This window comes from Podarcis raffonei, chromosome 18 (assembly GCF_027172205.1).
Source record: "Podarcis raffonei isolate rPodRaf1 chromosome 18, rPodRaf1.pri, whole genome shotgun sequence".
Taxonomy (NCBI): Eukaryota; Metazoa; Chordata; class Lepidosauria; order Squamata; family Lacertidae; genus Podarcis; species Podarcis raffonei.
In genome coordinates this window covers 7,961,647-7,986,814 of record NC_070619.1, presented here as the reverse complement: position 1 = coordinate 7,986,814, position 25,168 = coordinate 7,961,647, and the positions used below count along the sequence as shown (strand labels likewise).

The 25,168-nt window shown below is 48.8% G+C and overlaps 1 protein-coding gene across 2 annotated transcripts; it reads left to right on the top strand.

Moving 5' to 3' along the window:
* Positions 1–938: 938 nt before the first annotated feature.
* Positions 939–22,924, top strand: LOC128405573 (proprotein convertase subtilisin/kexin type 4-like). Of its 2 annotated transcripts, XM_053372346.1 has the most exons (14): positions 942–1,256; positions 4,706–4,810; positions 6,046–6,141; positions 7,514–7,642; positions 9,915–9,991; positions 11,620–11,708; positions 12,622–12,794; positions 13,791–14,003; positions 15,393–15,493; positions 16,573–16,676; positions 17,734–17,851; positions 19,186–19,371; positions 20,142–20,386; positions 22,328–22,924. In XM_053372346.1, the coding sequence occupies exons 1-14, from the start codon at positions 1,080–1,082 to the stop codon at positions 22,807–22,809; spliced, it is 2,295 nt and encodes a 764-aa protein (XP_053228321.1). In that variant the 5' UTR covers positions 942–1,079; the 3' UTR covers positions 22,810–22,924. The 2 variants fall into 2 exon arrangements, with proteins under 2 accessions (XP_053228322.1, XP_053228321.1); XM_053372347.1 differs by lacking the exon at positions 19,186–19,371 and having other exon boundaries at positions 939–1,256.
* The last annotated feature ends 2,244 nt before the right edge of the window (positions 22,925–25,168 follow it).

Sequence of the window (25,168 nt, the reverse complement as noted above, 5' to 3'; positions counted from 1 at the left end):
GGCTGCATAGGCCTTGTGGTGCATGTGATTCAGATTCTATTCAGTTGAACCTCTGGTTACAAAGTTGGTTGGACAGTGTTCTCGAAGCTACCAGCATGAGTTTGACCAGACTGCAGGAGGACAGGAAGACTGGAGTGCCTGGAAGAGGCGAGGCTGAAGGTCCCTTATTTTGGCTGCTGGTCCCTTATTTTCAAGGCTGCTGGTCCCTTATTTTCAAATCTGTAAGTTGACAGCTATGCCCCAGAGTCGGTCACGAATGGACCTAATGGTCACGGGTCCCTTTAGCTTATTGGATTTAGACTTCCTCCCCCAGCACCAGCCTCCATTTGTCTAGGTGCTGGACTCTCCTTCCTTCAAAGTTTTTAAGCAGAAGTCGGATGGCCACCTGTCATGGATGCTTTAGCCGAGATTACGGCATTGCAGGGGGTTGGACTAGATGACCCTTGGCTCCCAACTCTTAAGATTCTATGATTCTCTCCATTGATAAGTGCCCAGGGACTCTGCAGATGGGCAGAGGCACGCTTTCTCTCTCCTATTTATGACTGTAAACCACTTTTTGCATCCAAAAAAATGGAAGTGGGGTACTTTATAGTATTATTATGAATATTTGGGCTGAATCTGATTCTGGTGCCAGTTAAAGGATCTGTGTAAAAAAGCAATAAATACTGTACGTAGATAAAATCAAGTAGAAGATTGTGGGTGTGCTGTTTTAAGCACACCTGCACCGTTTACAAACGCAAACAAGCAACTTATTCACAAGAGGGCGAACGCCTTGCTTTAAGAAAATAAAAAAAACTTCAACTCCCAGCAGAACTTGCGGCCACCCACCCCTTTCCTTTCGCTTGGCAAACGAACGCAAGGCCCCACGGGAGTCGTAGTTCCCGCGCCCTCCCGTTCCGGCTTCCCGTCGCCATGGCGACCGCGCGCCTCCGAACACGTGGAGCTTGACGAGCCCGCCCTTGGTCTCCTGGCGGCGGGCGTGGAGTGAAAATCGAGGCCCAGGCTTCGGCGGGGCGTGCTAGGCCGCACCCCGCTATAAAAGCCACCTGGCGGGGCAGGTCTTCCTTTCCCTGGAAGCCATGAAGCGGGTGGTGGCTGCGGGGCTGGTGCTCTGCCTCTTGCTCCTCTGGGGCCGGTTCTCCCGAGGGGTCGCGGGGTCGCGCGTCTACTTGAGCAGCTGGGCGGTGCGCGTCCCCGCGGGCGCCCAGGTGGCACAGCGCCTGGCGCGCAGGCATGGGATGCTGTACCTGGGACAGGTGAGGGTGGCTTGCATCTACCTGGGCAAGGAGAGCAGCAGCCATCCTTCTCCCCAGTGAAATAGGGGGGAATAATAATAATAATAATAATAATAATAATAATAATAATGTGTCCCCCACCCATCTGACTGCCCTTCCCCAGGAATGAGAAGGGATAGGAAAGATGGGGCCAATTTCTTTCCCTGGAAGGAGTCGGGTCGAGTGTGGCCTCTGAGCACGCGCGGAGTGCATTCTGCACTGGAAGACTTGGTGCCAGCGGCGGGTGGCTGCCCAGTTGCCCCAGTATGGAGGTTTGATTGAGCCGGATTGATGGGATCGAGGCGACACACTGGCAGTCCCAAGGCTCTGCCCTCCTAGCTTGGGTCGAGTGTGTCCTCTGAGCATATCTGGAGTGCTTTTGCACCGAAAGGCTTGGCGCACCCAGACCCAATGCCCACCCGGAGCAGCGTCCAGGTTTTGTGAGCGGCCCGATAGGCTGCTTTCAAACATGGAGGTTTGATTGAGCCAGGTTGACATGATCGCGGCAACCCACAAGCCGTCCCAAAGCTCTGCCGTCCTAGGTCGGGTTGAGCGTGGCCTCTGAGCATATGTGGAGTGCCTTCTGCACCGAAAGACTTGGCGCACCCGGACCAAACAGTCTCAAAGCTCTGCACACCTAGGTCTGGTCCTTACAGATAGACTGCTTCTGAGTATGGGGTTTCCACTTAGTCTTGGTGGCAGATAGCGCCCGGTTGCGGCATCTCAATGCATCTGTTCAGGGAAGTTTTTAATGTGTGACATCGTAGTGTATTTTTGGTCTTTGTGGAAGCCGCACAGAGTGGCTGGGGAAACCCAGCCAGGTGGGCGGGGTACAAATAATAAATTATTACTATTATTGTTGTTGCCGCTGTTGTGTCTTGCGGTAGTGTAGTTGCCTTTAAGCGGCAGAAAAAACTATGCATTCCTTTTTGTGTGTTTTGTTTTGTTTGTGGGCGAAGTGCCTCTGGACCTATGTGGAATGCCGTAATTGTAACAGCTAACAACCCTTCTGTAATAACACACACACACACATAGAATCAGAAGTGTAGCATTGGAAGGGACCCCAGAGCTCATCTAGTCCAACCCGCTTCAATGCAGGAATCTTAGCTGAAGCATCCAGGGCCCACCAGTGTGTAGATATTGCTGGACTCATCCATGCGAGCAAAACGAAATAGGTCCATGGCCAAGGGAGCTTCCAGTTGAAAATTCAACACAGGGTGGCTATTGAGAACGGTAAGAAATATGGGCTGCATCTGTCAGAGTCAGCATGTTGTTGTTGTTGTTGAGTCGTTTAGTCGTGTCCGACTCTTTGTGACCCCCTGGACCAGAGCACGCCAGGCACTTCTGTCTTCCACTGCCTCCCGCAGTTTGTCAAACTCATGCTGGTAGCTTCGAGAACACTGTCCCACCATCTCGTCCTCTGTCCTCCCCTTCTCCTTGGGCCCTCCATCTTTCCCAGCATCAGGGTCTTTTCCAGGGAGTCTTCTCTTCTCATGAGGTGGCCAAAGTCTTGGAGCCTCAGCTTCAGGATCTGCCCTTCCAGTGAGCACTCAGGGCTGATTTCCTTCAGAATGGAGAGGTTTGATCTTCTTGCAGTCCATGGGACTCTCAAGAGTCTCCTCCAGCACCAGAATTCAAAAGCATCCATTCTTCGGCGATCAGCCTTCTTTATGGTCCAGCTTTCACTTCTGTACATCACTACTGGGAAAACCATAGCTTTGACTATACGGACCTTTGTTGTCAAGGTGATGTCTCTGCTTTTTAAGATGCTGTCTAGGTTTGTCATTGCTTTCCTCCCAAGAAGCAGGCGTCTTTTAATTTCATGGCTGCCGTCACCATCTGCAGCGATCATGGAGCCCAAGAAAGTAAAATCTCCCACTGCCTCCATTTCTTCCCCTTCTATTTGCCAGGAGGTGATGGGCCCAGTGGCCATGATCTTCGTTTTTTTTGATGTTTCAGACCATATTTTGATGTTTCAGACCATATTTTGCGCTCTCCTCTTTCACCCTCATTAATAGGTTCTTTAATTCCTCCTCACTTTCTGCCATCAAGGTTGTGTCATCTGCATATCTGAGGTTGTTGATATTTCTTCCGACATACCGGAAGAGTCGTCATAGCCTTCCATTTTTGAGGTTTCCTTCTAAATTGTAGTCTTTCATCGCCCCCACCAATCGTGCCCCCAAACCAATCCACAGTACCGTTTTTGGCATCCATCCGTCTCGAGAGACAATGGAGTGCGCTTCTGGCGGTGAAGTCAAACCGCTGCGTTGGCAGCACTGAAGTGACTTTCCCGGGGTGCTTTTTCTTCTCCCAAAGATATCCCCGCAAAGCAGTCAAGGCTTGGGGTCAGAGCTCATGCAAAAAACCACCTTCTTGACTGCTGGACCAATCCTTGGTCGCACCAACACCATCTCCAGGAGCCTGTCTTTGCATGCAAAAATAGGTTTATTTATTCATTCCGTCTAAATCACAAATTTCCTCCCCATTTTATCTTCTCAACAACCCTAGGCCGGAAAGGAAGGACAGGCCACCCAGTGAGTTTCATGACTGAGTGGGGACTTGCACCCCAGGTACTAATCTGACACTCTAACCCAGGGGTCAGCAAACTTTTTCAGCAGGGGGCCGGTCCACTGTCCCTCAGACCTTATGGGGGGCCGGACTATTTTTGGGGGGGGAAATGAACGAATTCCTGTGTCCCACAAATAACCCAGAGATGCATTTTAAATAAAAGCGCACATTCTACTCATGTAAAAAAAACCAAGCAGGCCCCACAAATAACCCAGAGATGCATTTTAAATAAAAGGACACACATGTAGAAACACGCTAATCCCTGGACCGTCTGCGGGCTGGATTGAGAAGGCGATTGGGCTGGATCCGGCCCCTGGGCCTTAATTTGCCTACCCATGGGATAATAAGGGTAAAGGGACCCCTGACCATTAGGTCCAGTCGTGGCCGACTCGGGTTGCAGCGCTCATCTCGCTTTATTGGCCGAGGGAGCCGGCGTACAGCTTCCGGGTCATGTGGCCAGCAGGACTAAGCCGCTTCTGGCAAAACCAGAGCAGCACACGGAAACGCCGTTTACCTTCCCACCGCAGTGGTGCCTATTTATCTACTTGCACTTTGACGTGCTTTCGAACTGCTAGGTTGGCAGGAGCAGGGACCGAGCAACAGGAGCTCACCCCGTCGCAGGGATTCGAACCGCCGACCTTCTGATCGGCAAGTCCTAGGCTCTGTGGTTTAACCCACAGCGCCACCTGCGTCCCTATCCCTGGGATAGGTCTTCCTTTATGCCACTGCCCTCCTTCTGTGTCTTAAAAATGCTCCCTTTCCTCCAAGCTGAAGTTTTCCCCTTGCCTTTTTCAGTCCTGTTGGCCAAGGAGGAGGGGAAAGCTCAGCCTAAGACTTCCTGATTCTTCCTTTTGTTCCGGCAGGTGATCGAGGGGGAGCATTATTACCACCTGAAGCACAGAGGCATCGTACAGAGGTCACTGACTCGACACTGGGGCTGGCACATCCGTCTGAAGAGAGAGCCTCTGGTAAGCCGAGCGAATTGTGGAAGGGGGCTGCAGGAAGAGAGAGACTCAACTCCTTTTACCTTCGCTCTATCCACTGTTGTTGTTGTTTAGTCGTTTAGTCGTGTCCGCCTCTTTGTGACCCCCTGGACCAGAGCACGCCAGGCGTCTTCCACTGCCTCCCGCAGTTTGGTCAAACTCAGGCTGGTCGCTTCTGTAACACTGTCCCACCATCTCGTCCTCTGTCGTCCCCTTCTCCTTGCGCCCTCCATCTTTCCCAACATCAGGGTCTTTTCCAGGGAGTCTTCTCTTCTCATGAGGTGGCCAAAGTCTTGGAGCCTCAGCTTCAGGATCTGTCCTTCCAGTGAGCACTCAGGGCTGATTTCCTTCAGAATGGAGAGGTTTGATCTATCCACTACTCTATCCACTACTGCCTCCCAATGCATGCAGTGTGTGCAAATTTCAGAAATTTTAACAAACTAACTTCAACCTTAATACACACTTCCCTTAAAGGTTCGACTTCCCACCCTTATCTTCGTGACGTTTTCATTCCCACCCTTTACCACCTGTATATCATTTTCTTTTAATGTATAAGGTAAAGGTAACATTTTAATGTTTCAGTGTTTTAATGTTGTATTTTAATCTTGTTTTTAAGTTGTATTCATTCAACTTGTTTTTATTATTGCTTGTTAGCCACCCTCAGCCCGGCCTTGGCTGGGGAGGGTGGGGTATAAATAATTTATTATTATTATTATTAAAGGTAAGGGGACCCCTGACCATTAGGTCCAGTCGTGGCCGACTCTGGGGTTGCGGCGCTCATCTTGCTTTATTGGCCGAGGGAGCCGGCGTACAGCTTCCGGGTCATGTGGCCAGCAGGACTAAGCCACTTCTGGCGAACCAGAGCAGTGCACGGAAATGCCGTTTACCTTCCCGCCAGAGTGGTACCTATTTATCTACTTGCACTTTGACGTGCTTTCGAACTGCTAGGTTGGCAGGAGCAGGGACCGAGCAACGGGAGCTCACCCCATCATTGCGGAGATTCGAACCGCCGACCTTCTGATCGGCAAGCCCAAGAGGCTCTGTGGTTTAACCCACAGTGCCACCCGTGTCCCCTTTTAACGTATAGCCAGCAATAAATTTCATATCAACTCTACACTGCATGCAATCTTGACAGGCAGCCCATAAGATCATACAGGCATCACTGGGGTGGCAACCAAGGAGGGAAACACTTTTTTAAATGCCCGTCATTTTGCCTTTAGGTCCCCTGGTTTGAACAGCAGACAGCAAAGAGGCGAGCGAAGAGAGCCGTCACAGTCGTCCCCACCGATCCATGGTTTTACAAGCAGTGGTACATAGTGAGTGTCATCAGAAACGGCCTGGGGCACAGGCAAGGATTCGGAGGAGGGTATGCAAGGAGCTCAGAGACGCTCCGGCAGCCCGTGGGCCGGATGCGACCCAATCGCCTTCTCAATCTGGCCCATGGACGGTCCGGGAATCAGTGTATTTTTACATGAGTAGAATGTGTGCTTTGATTTTAAATGCATCTCTGGGTTATTTGTGGGGCCTGCCTGGTGTTTTTAGATGAGTAGAATGTGTCCTTTTATTTAAAATGCATCTCTGGGTTATTTGTGGGGCATAGGAATTCGTTCATTCCCACCCCCAAAATATAGTCCGGCCCACCACATGGTCTGAGGGACAGCGGACCGGCCCACGGCTGAAAAAGGTTGCTGACCCCGGGCTCAGGGGTAGGCCCGAGAGGTTGCTGGGAGAAATGGGGCAAATGTTTTTATTATTGTTTCGATTTTGATTTTATATATTGTGATCTTTTCTGTGAACTGCCCCAAGACCTCCGGGTATAGGGCAGAATATAAAATCAATAAATAAAATAAGAAATAAATAAGTAAAGGACTTGATTTAAATCATTTTCTTTTTACAGACAGACTCTTTCTTTGCAACCAGATGAAGGTTTCATTTTTGGAATAATAAATTTTCGGAGTGGTTTTTACTGTTATATCAGAAATGACTGATTTGGTTATACTGTTAGAAACACATAGACAGATAATTATGAAATTATTGTGAGGTTTAATAAGTTAACTGTTTGGACAACTTTTCTGCTGTACTTTATTGGAAGGAGAAAAGCAACCATTTCCTTAATAACAATTTGAACAATTTATTTAACGGAAACAATAACATTATAGCCTATGTATCCATGTTGTTTAACCACATCAGTTAACAAACATGGATACATAGGCTATAATGTTATTGTTTCCGTTAAATAAATTGTTCAAATTGTTATTAAGGAAATTATGTTTTTCAATTGTTTAAATTGAAAAAAAAAACTTAGACTGAGTTTTAGCACACATGGAAAAACTGAAAACAAATCCTTATTTCCTGAGGAACTTTGGACTACAATGTAACTTAATGTAATGTAACTTATATAATGTAACTTGCAGCCTTTGGACTATAATGGAACTTAAATAGAAAACTATCATTGGGAAGATTTCCCCCCCAAAGCATTTTATTTTAAAGATCTGATTTAAATAAAAAAATCTGATTTAAATAAAGAAAACCCGATTTTTTTAAAAAAAATCCGATTGTTTTGATTATTTTTTTAAAAATCATTGATTTTTATCCACCTTGCTCCTTTGAAAAGATGGGTTGAGAGAGCAAAACGGAACAGCAAAGCCAACCTAGTTTCTTGCCCTCTATTGTGCTTTTCCGTTTCAGAACAGCGATGTGTTTCCGGACCTCAACGTCCTCTCAGCCTGGAGCCAGGGCTATACGGGCTCAGGGGTGGTGGTCACTATCTTGGATGACGGTATTGAGAAGGACCACCCTGACCTTGTAGCAAACTATGTAGGTAGAATTGGGGTCTCTTGTCTAGGGAGGGGGAGAAACACAGTTCAGCTCACAGTGATCCATGCGACGGTCACCTCCAGGCTTGACTACTGTAATTTGCTCTACGCGGGGCTGCCCTTGAAGCTGTCCCAGAAACTCCAGCGGGTACAGAATGCTGCAGCGAGGCTCCTCACGGGGTCTCTGCCATGGGAGCATATTCACCCAGTGCTTTTCCAGCTGCACTGGCTGCCGGTGGAGTACAGGGTCAGATTTAAGGTGCTGCTTTTGACCTTTAAAGCCCTTCACGGCCTAGGACCCTCGTACCTACGGGACCGCCTCTCCTGGTATGCCCCACGGAGAGCCTCAAGGTCCATAAATAGCAACACCCTAGAGGTCCCGGGCCCTAAGGAAGTTAGATTAGCTTTAACCAGAGCCAGGGCCTTTTCAGCACTGGCCCCGGCCTGGTGGAACGCTCTGTCTCATGAGACCAGGGCCCTGCAGGATCTGATTTCTCTCTGCAGAGCCTGTAAGACAGAGTTGTTCCGCCTGGCCTTTGGCTTGGAGCCAATTTGATTCCCTCCCTCTCTTTCTTTTTTCTTTTTCCTTTCTCCTCCTGTGATGAGGCTGCATTTTAATATTTTAATGTTTCAATATTTTAATTGTTGTATTTTAATCTTGTTTTTAAGTTGTATTCATTCAACTTGTTTTTATTATTGCTTGTTAGCCGCCCTGAGCCCGGCCTTGGCTGGGGAGGGTGGCATATAAATAAAAATTATTATTATTATTATTATTATTATTATTATTATTATTATTATTATTTAATTTATGTTTTCTGAAACGATAAACAAACTGAAACAAACAGCCTTTCATCTTCATGTGCCTCCTTCACGAGAGGGTGGCAACACAAGAACAGGGCCTTTTCTGCGGTGGCTCCCCATTTGCCTCCCAGTACACTGTACGTTTCCGAGCACAATTCAAAGTTTTGGTGCTGACCTTCAACGGCTTCGGCCCAGTAGACCTGAAGGAGCGTCACCACCCCCATCGTTCTACCCGGACACTGAGGTCCAGCACCGAGGGCCTTCTGGCGGTTCCCTCCCTGCGAGAAGCGAAGTTACAGGGAACCAGGCAGAGGGCCTTCTCGGTGGTGGCACCCACCCTGTGGAACGCCCTCCCACCAGATGTCAAAGAGGAAAACAACTACCAGACCTTTAGAAGACATCTGAAGTCAGCCCTGTTTAGGGAAGCTTTTAATGTTTAATAGATTATTGTATTTTAATATTCTGTCGGAAGCCACCCAGAGTGGCTGGGGAAACCCAGCCAGATGGGCGGGGTATAAATAATAAATTATTATTATTATTATGCTCTCCCCAGGGAGACTCGCCTGGCGCCTTCATTATACACCTTTATACACCGTATACGCCAAGCGAAAACATTGCTTTGCAACCAGGCTTGGGGCTGATTAACACCCTTTAAAATGTGTTTGTGTGTTTGGGTTTCTGGTTTGTGGGGTTTTTTTGTTCTTGTTTTTACCATGCACTTTCTGTTTTTATATTGCATTTTTACACTGTGAACCTCCCCAGGAGATGCGGACGAAGGGTAGGATACAAATTTAACAAAATCCTTTGACATTCACACTTGCTGCTGTAGCAACATTCATAAATACTGTATTCTTTGCTTTATAAGACTGACTTTCCCCCTCCTAAAAAGTAAGGGGAAATGTGTGTGCGTCTTAGGGAGCGAATGCAGGCTGTGCAGCTATCCCAGAAGCCAGAACAGCAAGAGGGATTGCTGCTTTCACTGCCCAGCGATCCCTCTTGCTGTTCTGGCTTCTGAGATTCAGAATATTATTTTTCTTGTTTTTCTCCTCCAAAAACCAGGTGCGTTTTGTGGTCTGGTGCGTCTTATAGAGCGAAAAATACGGTAAATTTATACCCCTATCTGTCCCTATAATTCCCAAAAGAAAAGCTTCTGACTTTTTTTGAACATCCTTTTCAATTCATTGCATATCATTTCCCATTAAGCTTTAACCTTACAACAAGACCACATGTGATAAACAGAACCTTCTTCCTCTTTACATTTCCAACATTTGTTCGATTTAGATTCATACATTTTTGCCAATTTACTCGGTGTTAGATACCAACGATATATCATTTTCATATAATTTTCTCTTAAACCATAACATGCTGTAAAATTTATATCCATATTCCACTCTCACCGGACTGCTATTAACTGGGTTTTTTTCTTGTTTCTTGGGAACTGGAGATTCATTGACCTTGGCCTTTTCTTTTAGGACCCTGAGGCGAGTTACGACTTCAACGACAACGACCCTGACCCGCAGCCTCGATACAATGCTTGGGACGAGAATCGGTGAGTTTATTCTTCTGCCAGAGTCTTGTGGGAGGGAGTCAGATCTGTTTTGCAAGCACGATCCATCTTGGAGTGGCCGCAACCGGACTGAGGAACATGGAGGAATTATTTGACAAACATTCTTCCAATCCTAAATTCAGTACAGTGGTACCTCGGTTCTCAAACTTCATCCGTTCCGGAAGTCCGTTCCAAAACCAAAGTGTTCCAAAACCAAGGCACGCTTTCCCATATAAAGTAATGCAAAACGGATTAATCGGTTCCAGATTTTTAAAAACAACCCCCAAAACAGCAATTTAGCATGAATTTTACTATCTGACGAGACCATTGATCCATAAAATGAAAGCAATAATCAATGTAATGTACTGTAAAATAAGACAGTATTGTAGATGATAAAAATTAAAATTATTACTGTTTTCTTACTTGCACTGATGATCGTCATTGTTTGGATAGGGGGCCTTTTATCCATGTCCGCAGTCACAATCAATCCATCAGTAGCTGAGCTGGTTTCCACATGGTCACAAAAACAAATGAACTGAAAAAACCTCAGAAACAAAAAATGCAAAATAAATATAAAAAACAAAAGCGCCAAATTTCTGGAAGTCCGTTTGACTTCTGAAATGTTCGAAAACCAAGGTGCAGCTTCTGATTGGCGCAGGCGCCCCGGAAACAATAGCCGACAGCCGCATCAGACGTTTGGCTTCCCAAAAATGTTCGAAAACCGGAACACTTCCAGGTTTGCGGCATTTGGGAACCAAGGCATTTGAGAACCAAGGTACCTATTCTCTACATTTCCCCATCAATTTGCAATTTATTAATTTTTTTTTAAAAAGTCACCATGAAAATTCACCAGCGTTTTAGTGTGAATTTCCCTAAATGTACATGTTTGCATGCCATTTCGCCTCCTGCCCATGAGTTTTCCGCAGCTATTTCCCTTAAAATTATGCACAATATTTCCAGGCGCAGCTCCTAATAGGTGCGTATTTCTGATCCATCCGTTGGCTGGAGAAACGCACTGCAGAACTCTTGTTGTTGTTTAGTCATTTAGTCATGTCCGCCTCTTCGTGACTCCCTGGACCAAAGCACGCCAGGCACTCCTGTCTTCCACTGCCTCCCGCAGTTTGGTCAAACTCATGCTGGTAGCTTCGAGAACACTGTCCCACCATCTCGTCCTCTGTCGTCCTCTTCTCCTTGTGCCCTCCATCTTTCCCAACATCAGGGTCTTTTCCAGGGAGTCTTCTCTTCTCATGAGGTGGCCAAAGTCTTGGAGCCTCAGCTTCAGGATCTGTCCTTCCAGTGAGCACTCAGGGCTGATTTCCTTCAGAATGGAGAGGTTTGATCTTCTTGCAGTCCATGGGACTCTCAAGAGTCTCCTCCAGCACCAGAATTCAAAAGCATCCATTCTTCGGCGATCAGCCTTCTTGATGGTCCAGCTCTCACTTCCATACATCACTACTGGGAAAACCCAGAGCTTTTACTATACTGCAGAACTCAGAGAAGCACAAATTTTAAAACGCAGCAGTGTTTAGGTTCGCGAGTTGCTTTGTTTTTTGGTAGGTTCGCCTTTAAACGCGGAACAGAACTGGACTGCTCCCTTGTCCTTAACTGCTGTTTGCGTCTTTTAATCGCAGGCACGGGACTCGCTGCGCTGGGGAGGTCGCCGCCACGGCTGACAACGACGTTTGCGGAGCCGGCATCGCTTACCGGGCAAAGATCGGGGGCGAGTGAGCCCTTGTTTTTGGGATGACTTGGGGAAAGGAGTGGGGTTTGGGGTTTGGAGTGAATTGCAAGAGGATGGCAGCGGAGGAAACAGCCCAGGTTCCCTTCCCAGGAGGCTGCTACAAGAAAGGAGCCAAAAGATTCCAGATTATATGACTGGCGTTTTTGGCTTCATGCACCCCATACCTTTAAAGTACACCCAAAGCCCACACACCTCTCTGAATCCTCTCTGAGCTACAATTCCAAGCATCCTTAAACTACAGGTTTAGAGGTCCCGGGCCCTAAGGAAGTCAGACTATCGTCCACCAGGGCCAGGGCCTTTTCAGTGATGGCTCCGACCTGGTGGAATGCTCTGTCCCAGGAGACCAGGGCCCTGCAGGATTTAACCTCCTTCTGTTGGGCCTGTAAGACAGGGCTATTCCGCCTGGCCTTTAATTTGAATTCAGCCTGATCTTTTATTTCCCTTCTCTTCCCTCCCCCTCCCTTTTTATGAAGATCACCCACTCTGATTCTCCCCAGGCCTCCTCGCTGGCCTAAGTAGGACCAATTCAGCCAGCTAGCCCTGGGGATTATCTAATTGATTTTTTAATTTTATGGTTATTCGTGTTTTTATACTGTATTTTATGCTGCTTTTATAATTAAGTGTTTTAAATTTGCTGTTAGCCGCCCTGAATTGATAATTGATTTATAGATATCAGCAACTTGGTATTAATGTACCTCCTTGTATACGCAGTGAATTTTTTTGGGAATATTTCTGTTTAATTTGTCTGCTGTGGCTTCAGGTTTAAGATATATTTTGTAAGATATTAAGCTGTATGGAAAATAACTAAACATATAGGTATAAATAAAATAAAGGAGACTGCGGCCTGGGAAAACTGACAGAGCATCTCATCCTTTTTCCCTCTTCCTCTCAGGGGTGAGGATGCTTGATGGCACCGTGACGGACATTGTCGAGGCTCAGTCCTTGAGTTTCCACCCTCAGCACATTGATATCTACAGTGCTAGCTGGGGCCCGGAAGATGATGGGAAAACAGTGGATGGTCCCGGCATTCTGGCCACGGAAGCCTTCCACAAGGGCATAATTAATGTAAGATTTCGCATCCACCCAAACGGTCCCTGGCAAATTGTTTCCAGCGTTTGCAAGTTGCTGGGCTGAAGTATAGCCTCTTGGGCTTGCCGATCAGAAGGTTGGCGGTTCGAATCCCCACAACGGGATGAGCTCCCGTTATTCTGTCCCAGCTCCTGCCAACCTAGCACTTCAAAAGCATGCCAGCGCAAGTAGATAAATAGGTACCGCTCCGGAGGGAAGGTAAACGGTGTTTCCATGTGCTCTGGTTTCAGTCACGGTGTCCCTTTGCGCCAGAAGCAGTTTAGTCCTGCTGGCTACATGACCCGGAAAGCTGTCTGTGGACAAATACCGGCTCCCTCGGCCTGAAAGCGAGATGAGCACCACAACCCCATAGTCGCCTTTGACTGGACTTAACCATCCGGGGTCCTTTATCTTTTAAAGATAAAGGGACCCTTGACCATTAGGTCCATTCGTGGCCGACTCTGGCCTTGCGGCGCTCATCTCGCTTTATTGGCCAAGGGAGCCGGCGTACAGCTTCCAGGTCGTGTGGCCAGCATGACTAAGCCGCTTCTGGCGAACCAGAGCAGCGCATGGAAACGCTGTTTACCTTCCCGCTGGAGCGGTACCTATTTATCTACTTGCACTTTGATGTGCTTTCGAACTGCTAGGTTGGCAGGAGCAGGGACCGAGCAACGGGAGCTCACCCCGTCACGGGGATTCGAACCGCTGACCTTCTGATCGGCAAGTCCTAGGCTCTGTGGTTTAACCCACCCACAAATGCATCTTTCTTGCTGGTAAAATTTCCTTACCTCCCACCAGTGCTCGATGGAAGGAGGATTCAGCTTGTTCCCCTACCGCCCCCCCTAGAATCCTGAAACACCCACAATTGGGCTCTAGGGACCAGGTTGACAAACCTTGATCTATAAATATCTACATGCAGGAAATGGATCCATCAGAACGATGGAGCTTTATGGAATTATATCCCCCCAACAGATTTTCTCCTTCTGTTTTCAGGGCCGCCAGGGGCTGGGCTCCCTCTTCGTCTGGGCCTCGGGGAACGGCGGCCTCCGCAGCGACAACTGCAACTGCGATGGCTACACCAACAGCATCTACACCTTGTCAGTGGGCAGCACGACTGAGAGGGGCAGGGTGCCCTGGTACAACGAGGCCTGCGCCTCGACCCTCACCACCACTTACAGCAGCGGGGCGAAAGGCGAAAAGCAGATTGTGAGATGCCTTTTTGCTCGCGGTTCTCTTGACAAAGACGGGGGGCAATTGGAGGGCAGGCAGGGCATTCAGCCAATCTCACGCACGCGCTGTCTGGTAAAAAGGCTGTTTTTAGAATACATACATCTTCTTCTTTGGCGATCCCTCGTAGCCGAGATTGTCTTCCATAAACACGGTTTTAACCGTGAGTCCGTAAGTGACTGTGGAGGCCAATTCTGGATCCACACGTCCTTCCGCAGTGGGGACAGAGGTTTCCGAGCAGGAGTTGATCCCAATGAGGGTTTGCCAAGCGTGCCTTCCTCTTAGCATGTTTCTCCCTTGCGTCCTGAGTTCGAGTGTCTTCAAAGCCCACAACACCCTTTGGTAAAGGCTGTTCTCCAATTGGATGAACTCGCGAGCAGGATGTGAGCTATGAGCAGCAGAGAGAATTAGAGATTGCTGTATTAGAGTTAGGAGAGGAAAGGAGGAAGATAAGGTCTACAGCAAAGCGTGGAAAAGAAAAACATCACAGAAAATGGGGGGATGTGCCCTCCATCTTTCCCAGCATCAGGGTCTTTTCCAGGGAGTCTTCTCTTCTCCTGAGGTGGCCAAAGTATTGGAGTCTCAGCTTCAGGATCTGTCCTTCCAGTGAGCACTCAGGGCTGATTTCCTTCAGAATGGATAGATTTGATCTTCTTGCAGTCCATGGGACTCTCAAGAGTCTCCTCCAGCACCAGAATTCAAAAGCATCCATTCTTTGGCGATCAGCCTTCTTTATGGTCCAGCTCTCACTTCCATACATCACTTCTGGGAAAACCATGGCTTTAAGTATACGGACCTTTGTAGGCAAGGTGATGTCTCTGCTTTTTAAGATGCTGTCTATGAGACCTTAGAATTCCTATAACACCACCCGAAATCTTCATGCAAGCGTCACAGAAAAAGGCGTTCTGCAACAGAAATGTGAGAGAGTGTGGCTTTTGTCTCCTGTTTTGTCGAGATACCTGATAATGTTTCCCGATTGCCTTAACCTGGCCATTCTGGGCCGTTATATTGAGGTGGCAAATACCTTAGTTCTCAAACCCAGTTCTCTGGCCTCCCCTATTCACACACAAAACATGCCCTTTTGATTGGATTTGAAGCCTTTGGGAATGAAAAGAATGATTGGGAGAGGTTTTCCCCAAGATATTTCATTCTGTAGAGGAAATATGGGGGGAGGGTCATTAAGAATTGCAGGATAGCTCTCCTGTACTATTTCGGAGCTGTGGTCTATGTACCTTGCCCATGAACATTTGTTTTATTGACGGCACCTTAGAACTATTATAATAATGGGAGAAGATTGGAGGCTGGCTGAGGAATCCGTGCAACCTGTAATTCTTATTTTATTTTTTGTGATTCTCTTTCCCCTCGCAGGTGACCACAGACCTGCGCCACACCTGCACCAGCGGCCACACAGGAACGTCTGCTTCCGCCCCTCTCGCGGCCGGCATGATTTCGCTCGCTTTGGAAGCCAAGTAAGAGGGGAGGAGAGTCGGCTAACCTCTTTGGGGTCCAAGGGCCCCACCGCAAATCTTCCGGAGGGGCTGGGGCACAAATCTGACTTCTCAGCTCAGTTGATTTGATCTCTTTCAAATCGGAACCAGTGAAGGCGGTGAAGGTCCTGTGTGAGTGTCTGGAGGCGGTTGGAGGATGGATGGCGGCTAACAGATTGAGGCTGAATCCTGACAAGACAGAAGAACTGTTTTTGGGGGACAGGAGGTGGGCAGGTGTGGAGGACTCCCTGGTCCTGAATGGGGTAATTGTGCCCCTGAAGGACCAGGTGCGCAGCCTGGGAGTCATTTTGGACTCACAGCTGTCCATGGAGGCGCAGGTCAATTCTATGCCAGAGTGGTGCATGCTCTAGTTACCTCCCACTTGGACTACTGCAATGCGCTCTATGTGTGGCTACCTTTGAAGGTGACCCGGAAACTACAACTAATCCAGAATGTGGCAGCTAGGCTGGTGACTGGGAGCGGCTGCCGAGACCATATAACACCGGTCTTGAAAGACCTACACCGGCTCCCAGTATGTTTCCGAGCACAATTCAAAGGGTTGGTGCTGACCTTTAAAGCCCTAAACGGCTTCGGTCCAGTATACCTGAAGGAGCGTCTCCACCTCCATCATTCTGCCCGGACACTGAGGTCCAGCTCCGAGGGCCTTCTGGCGGTTCCCTCCCTGTGAGAAGCCAAGTTACAGGGAACCAGGCAGAGGGCCTTCTCGGTGGTGGCGCCCGCCCTGTGGAATGCCCTCCCACCAGATGTCAAAGAGAAAAGTAACTACCAGACTTTTAGAAGACATCTGAAGGCAGCCCTGTTTAGGAAAGCTTTTAAAGTTTAATAGGTTATTGTATTTTCGCGTTTTGTTGGAAGCTGCCCAGAGTGGCTGGGGAAACCCAGCCAGATGGGCGGGGTATAAATAAATTATTATTATTATTATTGATTAGAGCCTGGTGCTGATAACCTGGCAAAGTCAGGGGCTTGACCGCCATACAAGCTACCTGCATATTCCTGCATTGTAACTCTTATGATTTTCACTCCCTTCTCCATCTTTGTAGCCCAGCCCTGACCTGGCGTGACATGCAACACATCGTCGTGAGGGCTTCCAGGCCAGCCCACCTCCAGGCAGACGACTGGGCTGTGAATGGTGTGGGCCGCAAAGGTGAGCCTGGGGAGAGCTGGGATCGAAGCAACATCTGGAAGGCTGCCACATCTGGAGTGCTGCATGTTCCTCCTCTGTCTTTTGTTGTTGTCGTTTAGTCGTTTAGTCGTGTCCGCCTCTTCATGACCCCCTGGACCAGAGCACGCCAGGCACTCCTGTCTTCCACTGCCTCCCGCAGTTTGGTCAAACTCATGCTGGTAGCTTCGAGAACACTGTCCCACCATCTAGTCCTCCGTCGTCCCCTTCTCCTTGTGCCCTCCATCTTTCCCAACTTCAGGGTCTTTTCCAGGGAGTCTTCTCTTCTCATGAGGTGGCCAAAGTCTAGGAGTCTCAGCTTCAGGATCTGTCCTTGTTGGGATACTGCCAGGGAGACAAAGTCCATCATAGTCCCCAAGCTCGGCTGCCGGACGATCCATCGATCTCCCGTAGACAGGCAATATCAGCAATTAGCAACACGAAGCCTCAAGAATAGATTGCCACATTCTTAGGCTGGTGCACACTCTATCAGCAGAATTCACACAGCAAAGGATGCACAGCAAGAGAGCATTTTTCCAAGTTTATTCAGCGTTGATCAGAACAAAGAAAAACATGACCGCCTGCATCGGTATGCTTAGGCAACAAGAAGAAACGAAAGCAACTGAAAACATAAACATCCTGTGAACAGGAAATATGCAGACTCTGTGACTCACAAAGCCTGCTCCCTTTTAAGGTGGAACGGAAATATCCTAGCAGTCCTTCCAGTGAGCACTCAGGGCTGATTTCCTTAAGAATAGATAGATTTGTTCTTCTTGCAGTCCATGGGACTCTCAAGAGTCTCCTCCAGCATGAGAATTCAAAAGCATCAATTCTTCGGCGATCAGCCTTCTTGATGGTCCAGCAGCATTTCCCAAACTTAAGTCTCCAGCTGTTTGGGGACCACAATTCCCATCCTCCCTAGCTAGCGAGGCCAGTGGTCAGGGACGATGGGATTTGTGGTCCACATTTTGGGGAAACACTGTAATTCCTCCGAGGGAGCAGGATCTCAGCACTGTTTCTCTTGTTTCTCTCCCCCCTTCAGTGAGTCACTATTATGGATATGGGCTCTTAGACGCTGGACGCCTGGTGGATCTGGCCAAGAGGTGGAATACGACTGGGCCGCAGAGGAAATGCTCCATCAGAATCATCTACAAGCCATTGTAAGGGACGGGCTCTCAACAGGCAGAGGGCCTTCTCGGTAGTGGCGCCCGCCCTGTGGAACGCCCTCCCATTAGATGTCAAAGCGATATACAACTACAGTGGTACCTCAGGTTAAGTACTTAATTCGTTCTGGAGGTCCGTCCTTAACCTGAAACTGTTCTTAACCTGAAGCACCACTTTAGCTAATGGGGCCTCCTGCTGCTTCCATGCCGCCAGAGCACAATTTCTGTTCTCATCCTGAAGCAAAGTTCTTAACCCGAGGTACTATTTCTGGGTTAGCCGAGTCTGTAACCTGAAGTGTATGTAACCTGAGATACCACTGTATCTGACTTTTAGAAGGCATCTGAAGGCAGCCCTGTTTGGGGAGGTTTTTAATGTTTGATGTTCTTTTGTGTTTTTAATATTCTGTTGGGAGCTGCCCAGAGTGGCTGAGGAAACCCAGCCTGATGTGTGGGGTATAAATAATAAATTATTATTATTATTATTATTATTATTATTATTATTATTATATACCCAAGGGCTTGCCTATTAGAAGGTCGGCGGTTTGAATCCCTGCAATGAGCTCCCGTTGTTCGGTCCCTGATCCTGCCAACCTACCAGTTCGAAAGCACGAAGTGCAAGTAGATAAATAGGTATCACTCTGGCGGGAAGGTACAGCTTCCGGGTCATGTGGCCAGCATGACTAAGCCGCTTCTGGCGAACCAGAGCAGCGCACGGAAACACCGTTTACCTTCCCGCAAGAGTGGTACCTATTTATCTACTTGCACTTTGACGTGCTTTCGAACTGCTAGGTGGGCTGCGGCAGGGACCGAGCAACGGTAGCTCACCCTGTCGTGGGGATTCGAACCGCCGACCTTCTGATTGGCAAGCCCTAGGCTCTGTGGTTTAGACCACAGCGCCACCCGCATCCCTTCGATATCTTTTAGACGTTGACAAATTAGACTGTTTGCTTTGGTAAGGCCGAAATCCAAAGGTAAAAGGTAAAGGGACTCCTGACCGTTAGGTCCAGTCGTGACCGACTCTGGGGTTGCGGCGCTCATCTCGCTTTACTGGCCGAGGGAGCCGGCGTACAGCTTCTGGGTCATGCGGCTGCTTCTGGCGAACCAGAGCAGCACACGGAAACGCCGTTTACCTTCCCGCCGGAGTGGTACCTATTTATCTACTTGCACTTTGACGTGCCTTTGAACTGCTAGGTTGGCAGGATCAGGGACCGAGCAACGGGAACTCACGCCGTCGCGGGATAGCTCCTCTTGAATGGTGCTGAGCGTGTTCGAACTCTACGGCAAATAACTCCGCCTCTTCTTCCTCTCCCTCCCCTTTGGCTTTTTGGCAGGCCAATTGGTTCAAGGCTATCCATCGCCAAAAACGTCACCTCTTCCTCCTGCCAGAGGAAGGAGCAAAGCATCCGTTCCCTGGAGCACGTCCAGGTCCAGCTCTCCCTCCGCTACAGCCGCCGAGGAGATTTAGCCATCTCTCTGACCAGCCCTATGGGGACCAAATCCACTCTGGTGGCTGTCAGGTAAGGCAAGGCGATATATTGGTACATCGTCCCAAACCGAAGTCCATATCGCGATGTTGGCTTCACTGTTTCTGACCGGCCCTAATTTCGCGAATCATGATGGGCTGTACAGTGGTACCTCAGGTTAAGTACTTAATTCGTTCCGGAGGTCCGTTCTTAACCTGAAACTGTTCTTAAGCTGAAGCACCACTTTAGCTAATGGGGCCTCCTGCTGCCGCCGCGCCGCCGAAGCACGATTTCTGTTCTCATCCTGAAGCAAAGTTCTTAACCTGAAGCACTATTTCTGGGTTAGCGGAGTCTGTAACCTGAAGCATATGTAACCTGAAGCGTATGTAACCCGAGGTACCACTGTATTTTGCCCTGAAACCAGTTTCAAGCCTGTGTTGTGATATTAATCATTATAAATTTCCCCCAAATAAATAAAAGATAGTTAGTCAAGCATTTCCCAATACAGTGGTACCTTGGTTTAAGAACAGCTTAGTTTATGAACAACTTGGATTAATAATAATACCTTTATTGTCATTGTACAAGCTGTGTAACGGTGTTTCCGTTACTCTGGTTCGCCAGAAGCGGCTTAGTCCTGCTGGCCACATGACCCGGAAGCTGTATGCTGGCTCCCTCGCCCAATAAAGTGAATATTATCACCCTTGTTTTAGACACTATGTAATTCTGTGGATGCAGCCCAGAAGAGCGTTAGATTTTTTTTGCTGCAGTATCACACCATCGGCTCATGTTAAGCTCGTGCACGATTTCTCTATTTTGCCCGCCAGGCCTCACGACACCAGCCGCGAGGGGTACAGGGACTGGTCTTTCATGTCCACACACTATTGGGACGAAAATCCGTGGGGCGTCTGGTCCCTTCTGCTGGAGAACAAAGGCGACGCATACAACACGGGGTCCCTTGACAGCTTTGTGTTAAAACTGTACGGCACAGAGGAAGATATGAGGGCGAGACCGGTCGCAGCCTCGATGGTGGGCAGCTGTGCTGTGCGAAGCGCTGATGGAGAATGCCTGGGCAAGTTGCGTCCATCCCTCCTTACCCTGGCTGGCAGGCCGCGGAGCCTGCGGAACTCCTTGCCACTGGATCCCAGTATCAAAATAAATGGACTGTTGGGAAATGGAGGGGTAGGGCTCTTTTGGTTTGGCGGGAGGGGCCATTAATCTCCCCCACCCCAGGCCGATTTTGGTAGGTGATTGACAGGTGGGGGAGTCCGAACCGTCTGGTCATGTGCGTTGATGTCTTTCCCGCTGGGAAATGCAGCACACAGCAGGTGCAGGCGGCGATCAGACTTTGGAAAGCTGGCGCCGCCGGATCAAGTACCGTATTTTTCTACAAGACGCACCAGACCACAAGACGCACCTAGTTTTTGGAGGAGGAAAACAAGAAAAGAAATATTCTGAATCCCAGAAGCCAGAACAGCAAGAGGGATCGCTGCGCAGTGAAAGCAGCAATCCCTCTTGCTGTTCTGGCTTCTGGGATAGCTGCGCAGCCTGCATTCGCTCCATAAGACGCACACGCATTTCCCCTTACTTTTTAGGAGGGAAAAAGTGAGTCTCATAGAGCAAAAAATACGGGAGTATTTGGAGGAGGAAAACAAGAAAAGAAATATTCTGAATCCCAGAAGCCAGAACAGCAAGAGGGATCTGGCTTCTGGGATAGCGGCGCGAAGCCTCTTCAGGGCAGCGGGAAGAAGGCTCCCCCAAGAGCCGCGCTCCCTTTAAAGAGCTTGCGGAGCGTGTGTGCGGCTCTTGGGGGCTTTTCCCCGAGTAGGGAGAAGGACAGCTCTTTAAAGGGAGTGCTGAGCAGAGCCTCCCGCCTGCATTCGCTGCATAAGACACACAAACATTTCCCCTTACTTTTTAGGAGGGGAAAAGTGCGTCTTACAGAGCGAAAAATACGGTACATCAAATTTGCCGCGAGAGTTCTGGGTTTGGAACAAATGCACGATGAATGATACAGTAAAATCCAAGCCGCGAACTCCCTGCTGCTTTTCACGCCGTTGTCTCTTGAGACGGGCGGATGCCAACAATTCTGAATACGGCCGTGCTTCGGAATAATAATAATAATAATAATAATAATAATAATAATAATAATAATAATAATTTATTATTTATACCCTGCCCACTCTGGGCGGTTTCCAACAAAACACTAGAATACAATAACCTATTAAACATTAAAAGCTTCCCTAAACAGGGCTGCCTTCAGATATCTTCTAAAAGTTTGGTAGTTACTTTTCTCTTTGACATCTGGTGGGAGGGCGTTCCACAGGGTGGGCACCACCACCGAGAAGGCCCTCTGCCTGGTTCCCTGTAACTTGGCTTCTCGCAGCGAGGGAACCACCAGAAGGCCCTCGGAGCTGGACCTCAGTGTCCGGGCAGAACGATGGGGGTGGAGACGCTCCTTCAGGTATACTGGGCCGAGGCCGTTTAGGGCTTTAAAGGTCAGCGCCAACACTTTGAATTGTGCTTGGAAATGTACTGGGAGCCAATGTAGGTCTGTCAAGACCGGTGTTATATGGTCTCGGCGGCCGCTCCCAGTCACCAGTCTAGCTGCCGCATTCTGGATTAATTGCAGTTTCCGGGTCACCTTCAAAGGTAGCCCCGCATAGAGCGCATTGCAGTTGTCCGACTTCCAAAACATTCAGAAACCAAGGCGCGGCTTCCGATTGGCTGCAGGAAGCTCCTGGCAGCCAATCGGAAGCCGCGCCGGAACATTCAGGTTCCAAAGAACGTTTGCAAACCGGAACGTTTGCTTCCGGGTTTGCGGCGTTCGGGAGCCGAGACGTTCGACTCGCAAGGCGTCCGGCTTTCGAGGTACGACTGCAATGCTGTTGGTAGGGGGGGGCCCGTTCCTGGGACTGAGTTCATGGAACCCTGAGGCCATTCCAACAAAATTTGGGAACCGTTGTTCTCCGCCTCCCCTCCGGCGTCTCTCACCCTCTCTTTCTCTTCTCAGAATGCCACGGCCCCTTCTACGTCCTCCAGCGCCGATGCGTCTCCTACTGCCCCCCCAGATATTACGCCCTCTCCCGGCCCTCGCTGGCTCCCGACGGGACACCCCGCAACGCCCGGTTCTGCGCCGCTTGCCACCCGTCCTGCTACACCTGTCTCGGAGGCGCGGAAAACAACTGCACTGCTTGCCCGCCTTTCAGTAGCTTCCAAGAAGCCAACCACCGCTGTCTCCAGCACCCGTACTACACGTCCCGGGGAGGGGAGGTCGCCCGGGAGCACGGGCACCTTCCGCTCCTGCTTGCGGTGGCCCTGATGTTTGTGGGGCCCGTTGTCTTCTCCCTCCTCTACGGGGCTTACCGCCTGGCATCCCGAAGGGACAAGGGGCGGAAGGGGGCAGGGGCCCGGGCCGAATCCGGGTCGGAACCACTGTGCCTGAACCAGACAGAGGAATGTTTAAAGGAGCCGCTGCGGAAGCCTTTCCCGTGAAAATGAAAGCTGGGGGGACTTGAACCCGGCTCTGCATTGATGCCTTGTTTTGTTTTTTTACTCTCACTCCAAAAAACACCAAACCCTGTTTTTTCTTGAATGCAATACAATCTCAGCCTGTGTTTTGTGTGTTTGTGATTTAGGGGTGCAGTTTGCGTTTTTAAATGGGACGCGGGTGGTGCTGTGGTTTAAACCACAGAGCCTAGGGCTTGCCGATCAGAAGGTCGGCGGTTCAAATCCCCGCAACGGGGTGAGCTCCCGTTGCTCGGTCCCTGCTCCTGCCAACCTAGCAGTTCGAAAGCACAGCTGTGCAAGTAGATAAATAGGTACCGCTCCAGCAGGAAGGTAAACGGCATTTCCATGCGCTGCTCTGGTTCGCCAGAAGCGGCTTAGTCCTGCTGGCCACATGACCCGGAAGCTGTACGCCGGCTCCCTCGGCCAGTAAAGCAAGATGAGCGCCGCAACCCCAGAGTCTTCTGCGACTGGACCTAATGGTCAGGGGTCCCTTTACCTTTATCTTGCATCTTTAAGTTTTGCGGGTTGTTTATTATTGCTTGTATCTTGAGGGTTTGTGCCAGAGCACACCTGGTAGCGCTTACCAAAGGGAACTGCGCTCTGCACATGCTCGGTGACATTTCTTTTACTGCTATCCCTGCCCACTGCAGGCCAAGGCTTCTGGTATTCCTTGAGTCCTTGGTTTGATGGTCCATTTCTGAAAATGGAAAAAGCCTCTGGGTTCACCCTTGACTTGGGAGCTTCCTTTGGGCTTCCAGTTTTCGATATGGGAGTGGGAGGGAACAGCAACACTTTGCACATGCTCAAAAGCACTATGAACAATCACATTGCTGGAAGGGGACTTCATACGTCATCGATTTCTAACCCGTTACCAATACAGGACATTCGAGTGCGGAAAAGTAAATACCGTATTTTTCGCTCTATAAGACGCACCCAACCACAAGATGCACCTAGTTTTTGGAGGAGGAAAACAAGAAAAAAAAATTCTGAATCTCAGAAGCCAGAACAGCAAGAGGGATCGCTGAGCAGCGAAAGCAGCAATCCCTCTTGCTGTTCTGGCTTCTGGGATAGCTGCGCAGCCTGCATTCGCTCCACAAGACGCACACACATTTCCCCTTACTTTTTAGGAGGCTAAAAGTGAGTCTTATAGAGCAAAAAATACAGTACTTATCTCTGCACGTTCCCCAGAGGCTCGATTTAAATCCATTCTTATTTATGGAAGACATTTTCCCCTTATGACATCAGATGTTTCATAGGCTCACAGAAGTGTAGAGTAGGAACTGCCCCCTGAAGTTCATCTGATCCAATCCCTTTGCAACGCAGGAACCTTTTTGCAAAGAGAAATTTCATAGAATAGTAGAGTTGGAAGAGACCCTGAAGAAAATCTAGTCCAACCCCTTTGCAATGCAGGAATACGCAGCTGCCCCACCCGGGAATCGAACCTGCGATTTGGCGTTATCACCACCACACTCTCACCAACTGAGCTTTCCACGCTCAGTTGGCAGACACCCCTGTGCCTTGTGTATACAGTGGTACCTCTGGTTGCGAACAGGATCCGTTCCGGAGGCCCGTTCGCAACATGAAAAGAGCACAACCTACAGCAGCACATCTGCGCACACACGGGGTGCGATTCGCCGCTTCTGCGCATGCGTGTGATGTCATTTTGCGCTTCTGTGCATGCACGAGCGGTGAAACCCAGAAGTAACCCTTTCTGTTGTTTTTTTTAAAAGAAAAATCCACTTTTTTAAATTTACAAAATTCCATACCCCTCTGTCTTGACCTCCTCACATCTCCCTTTTTGTGTTCCTCTTTATTCCAATCAAATTCAGCAAATTCAAACCCTTATTTAAGCCATGCTTAAATTATATTCTTCTAATTATTATGTCCCAATTTTTCATTATTTTAGCCCATTCCTCATCTTATATACTATGACATAATATTATCCTTGTTCATAACCCCTTCTCCTTTTTAACGTTCTTCTTTTCATTCACATTTAACCAGATCCCACAAACCCTGTTACCTTCACTTCCCACATCATATTAACACTCAGACATTTTGCAATGTTTTTGTAAATAATCCTTAAACTTTTTCCAATCCTGTTCCATCAGTTCTTCTCCCTGGTCACGGATTCTGCCAGTCATTTCAGCCATCTCCATGTAGTCAATCACTTGCATCTGCCATTCCTCCACGGTGGGTAGATCTTGTGTCTTCCAATACTTGGCAAGGAGTATTCTTGCTGCTGTTGTTGCATACATAAAAAATGTTCTCTCTTTCTTTGGCACCAGTTGGCCAACTATGCCCAAAAGGAAGGCCTCTGGTTTCTTAGGAAAGGTAAATTTAAATA